This window comes from Penaeus chinensis, chromosome 31 (genome assembly GCF_019202785.1).
Source record: "Penaeus chinensis breed Huanghai No. 1 chromosome 31, ASM1920278v2, whole genome shotgun sequence".
Classification (NCBI taxonomy): Eukaryota; Metazoa; Arthropoda; class Malacostraca; order Decapoda; family Penaeidae; genus Penaeus; species Penaeus chinensis.
In genome coordinates this window covers 22047703-22052433 of record NC_061849.1, presented here as the reverse complement: position 1 = coordinate 22052433, position 4731 = coordinate 22047703, and the positions used below count along the sequence as shown (strand labels likewise).

The 4731-nt window shown below is 41.9% G+C and overlaps 1 protein-coding gene across 1 annotated transcript in view; it reads left to right on the top strand.

Annotated features, from left to right (window-relative positions):
- The first annotated feature begins 766 nt into the window (after positions 1-766).
- The window catches only part of LOC125041793 (alpha-(1,6)-fucosyltransferase-like), a 4097-nt gene continuing 132 nt past the window's right edge, over positions 767-4731 (top strand). The window contains exons 1-5 of the mRNA XM_047637095.1: positions 767-901; positions 1410-1586; positions 3190-3340; positions 3967-4106; positions 4546-4731. The exon at positions 4546-4731 is cut by the window's right edge and continues 132 nt beyond it. Coding sequence (XP_047493051.1) covers positions 801-901; positions 1410-1586; positions 3190-3340; positions 3967-4106; positions 4546-4731 — 755 coding nt within the window. The 5' untranslated portion in view covers positions 767-800. The remainder of the gene's footprint in view (positions 902-1409; positions 1587-3189; positions 3341-3966; positions 4107-4545) is intronic.

Sequence of the window (4731 nt, the reverse complement as noted above, 5' to 3'; positions counted from 1 at the left end):
TATATATGAATATAATATATATAAGTATATATATGATATATATACATATATATCATATAATTCGACATTATCATAATATATACATATAAATCATGTATATACATATATATATCATAACAAATATAAATCAAATATATATATATATAGTATATATATTTATTATAATATATAACAATCCCTCTGACTAGGAACCTAGGCACTCCGGTATAAACCGGAGGGGTCAAAACTAAACCAGCCATCCACGCGACCCTCTAAAGGAGTGTGCAACAAGGATCAAACTAGCTCCATATACATTACCTTTCTACTCATACACGAGTAAATGAAGCACCTTCGCCTTTGGGCACCAGTGAAATTGATTTAAGAAATCGAAACCGAAGTCAGATTTACTGAGGTGTGTAATATATATAATATGAAAGGTGGAATAATGCATTTCCACAATGATATAGACATATAACAATCCTCCCTGACCAGGCCTCTCGAACCTAGGTCCACTCCCGGGTAGTATGAACCGAGGGCCAGCACTAAACCAGCCATATACATAATGTGTGGTGTGTGTGTGTGCATATATATATATAATATAAATATATATACACACACACATATATATATATATATACATATATCTGTGTGTGTGTGTGTGCATATATATATATATACATACCTATGCATATATACATATACATATATCTGTGTGTGTGTGTGTAATGTGTGTGTGTATATATATATATTTATATATATATATACTTATATATAGAGCTTGGCGCCTCACTGAAGTCCACGGCGACCCTTTCGCCTGGTGGATGGGACAGTTCTTTAAGTATGCCCTGAGAATGACCCAGGGATTCCAGGAGTATGTTGAGAAGCTTAGTGATCGTCTAGGCTTCAAGGGTCCTATTGTTGGGTGAGTTGATCTGCGGGTTTTCTTTCCTATAACATGCTTGTAGTGCCTGTTTTTTTTTTTTTTTTTTTTTTCGGGGGGGGGGGGTAAACTATCGTCATTATTGTTTGTGATTATTGTTGTTGCTGCTGTTAGTTTTATGGTTATCATTTCATGATCATGACTTATTTTTACTCTTATTTATGACTCCTGTGATTACTGTGATGTTGATTGTTCACGTCTGTTGTCGTTCCCACCGCACTATCATCATGTTTTCCATGATTAATATTGCCATCAGTCTTGCTAATATAATCATAGGACTAATATTATTACCGTTATCATTACATTCGTAAAATGCTGTCATTATACTGCTATTAACATCCTTATCCGTATAACTACTACCGTGACTCCGATTTTCTTAATTATCATTATTATTATTTACAGAAATAGATATAGTCTTGTGGGTCTCGTTATGACTGCAATTATTACATCATCCCATTCACCAGTTTCGCCGTCGCTATTATTCCCTCAGAGTGCAAGTCAGAAGAACAGACAAGCTGCGTCACGACTCCAGACTCATAGGACTGAATGAATACATGCAGGCCGTGGACGACTTTTTCGACGACCTGGAGTTTCGAGGGACGAAGGTGACGACTCGTAGAATCTATCTGGCCACAGACGACCCGCAAGTCCTCACGGAAGCGAAGAAGTTAGTGCGCATAGGAGCCGCTTTCGGAGTTCGAGGATGTTTGTGTGTGAGGTGGAAGAAGGTGGGAAAATGAGCTGTTAGAAAGAGGGGTAAAAATGACGTGGAAGAAAGAGATGGAAGAATGAGGTGTTTGAATGAGGTGGAAGAAGGAGGTGGAAAAATGAGCTGTTAGAAAGAGGGGTAAGAATGACGTGGAAGAAAGAGATGGAAGAATGAGGTGTTAGAATGAGGTGGAAAAATGAGCTGTTAGAAAGAGGGGTAAGAATGACGTGGAAGAAAGAGATGGAAGAATGAGGTGTTAGAATGAGGTGGAAGAAGGAGGTGGAAAAATGAGCTGTTAGAAAGAGGGGTAAGAATGACGTGGAAGAAAGAGATGGAAGAATGAGGTGGAAGAAGGACGTAGAAGGTGTTAGAAAGAGGTGGAAGATTGGTGCGACTCCTAGCGGATGATCGTAGTACCAATGTTAATGTCATTGGGGTGAAGCGGGAATCTGTCAGACAATACTCCATGCATGTCAGCGTAGCCGCCGCAGCTGAACCTCCGCCTAAATACGTCAGTACTGCAAAGGAAGCCTTCAATTTAATTGAAATTTTCAGAATTTGACATCAAAAATCTTCTCTACGTACAAGGGGATGGCCAAGGCGAGGTTTGGCAAGATAGGTAGGTAAAGATAAGATGGCAGTTAACCAACGACTATATAGATAGATAGGCTCCTAAACATTGCCGCCGGGCTCTGGTGGGGCTTTGCGCAGGAGGCTATGCATAAAGACAAGAGGTAGGCCACTGCAAGATGGGACAGCTGCTAGAGTGGGTACGGCCTCACTGATGAGTCAACTTCGCCCTGGGTGGTGTATTGGTATAGATGAATATTTTACGTATACTTCCATATACTTATATATAGAGCTTGGCGTTACACCCCCTCCCCCTCCCAGACAGGCGGCCTGACACACAGACCCATGCCATCTTTCCCCTGAAATGTTAACTACCCCTTCCGCACACCTTGGGGACCCAGTATGACTAAAGAATATTTGAAACCAATTAATATAATGGCGCGCAGGGTACTCACTCAGTTACAGTTTCATCTTATCAGAAATAGAGTTGCACACCACTCATGCGTTATGCAGTTATTAAAGAGTTTCACAAGAATTGCCCATAAAAATTTCTGCCCCCATAACTCGCGCCAAGTACAATAACATTGCTACTACGATCCTCCGCTAGGAGGATCGTAGCGCCAATAATGTCATGATGAGGCTAGTTGCGCTTCTATCGGCTAATGCATGATTTAGTTCTTATACCGATGGTGGGGGGTAAAAAATGTCTACGTGTTCTTTCCTGTGCAGAGCGGGTTCGAGTCCTTGTCAAGGAAGGTGTTTGCTGTATTTTCCCATTCACACAGTGAATGTGTGTATATATATATATATATATATATATATATAAAGAGAGGGAGAGAGAGAGAGAAGAGAGAGAGAGAGAGAGAGACAGAGAGACAGAGAGAGAGAGAGGAGAGAGGAGAGAGAGAGAGAGAAGGGGGGCGTATAGACACCCCTGTACACACACGCGCGCACACAACGTTTAAACCACAAACCTCTAACCTGACTTCAGATTCTCCAACCACACCTTTCTGTACAACAAGGAGAGCATCGCCACCGCTAGTTTGAGCCAGAGGAGGAGCGAGGCCAACGTCAAGAATTTCATGGCTGATATTTACTTCCTCTCTCGCTCAGATTTCCTCGTGTGCGGCATGTCGTCCAATGTGAGTGTTCCAGATTACCTTATAACCTTCCCGTTCCTTTCTGTTAGTAGTTACTGCTGTTATCGACGAATTACTTCACCAGGCCAAGATTTGGGGCAAAAGAACCCCCTATTTTTATTGTTGTTTTGGTCTGGATTTGCCAGTGATGTAACTATATATGTTTCCTTAATTAGACCGAGGTTCCTGACCCTGTTATCTCGCTCGCACACAAGAAACAAGGACAATTTGTCTAACCTAACTACTAAGAGATATTCACGTCAGGGGGATACGCTATATTCCGACCAAGAATTCAATCATTGTCATCACCATCGTCATCATCACTATCATAATCATCATTATCACTATTACTACCATTACCATTATCATAATGATAATAATAATAATAATAGTAATAATAATGATAATGATAATAATAATTGTTATTATCATTATTACTACTATTTTCATTATTATTATTATTACTATTATTCCTATTATTATTATTATTATTATTGTTATTATTACTATCATTATCATTATTATGCTTAGTAGTAGTAGAAGAAGTAGTAGTAGTAGTAGAAGCATCATCATCTCTATCAATATCGTCCTCACTATTATCATTGTCGTCGTCATCCCACCCCGGGCAGATATGCCGACTGGCCTACGAGCTCATGCAGACCCTCCACCCGGACGCCTCCAGGAAGGTCTTCTCCGTCGATGCGCCTTATTGGTTCCACTTCCAGAGCAAACACGAGGTGGAGGCGAGGTACCCCCACACGCCTCGCAGGTCGGTTCTCCTGTCTGTCTGTCTGTCTTTTTTCGCTTACGATCTCGCTCTCCTATCTCGGTGTCATTTTTCCTCAGTCTCTCATCCTTTCTCTCGGCCAATTGCCTTTTGTGGCGTCCTTAATAAGGCTTCCTGCATTTTTGTGGAATTCAGATTTATTTATCACGTTAGACTAATTTGTTAAAAAGTCATAGAATAGGCAATGGAAAAAGAATGGTAACCGTCTTTAAAGAAGAAGAAGAGGGAGAGAGAGAGAAAAAAAATCACTTTCCATCTGACCTCTCTTGGAACACCACTCAAAAAAAAACTTATCTCCCTCTTCCCCTCCCCCTCCTCTTACCTTCCCCCTTAAAAAACGTCCCCGTCTCCCCCCTCTTCCCTAGCAGAAGAACCTCCCCCATCTGACCCTCTTCCTTTTCCTCTCCTCCCGCCCCCTCAGAGAAGGCGAGCTCGAGCTGCAGAAGGGAGACCGCGTGAGGGAGGTCCTGAGGTACTACAGCAGCCACCGCAACTTCCACGACGGCTTCCTCCACGGGGTCAATCAGAGAACGAACAAAGGCGGCTTGTACCCGGTCTACAAGACGGTGGATGTCCTGCGGGTCGCGGACACGCCGCCCTTCGACGC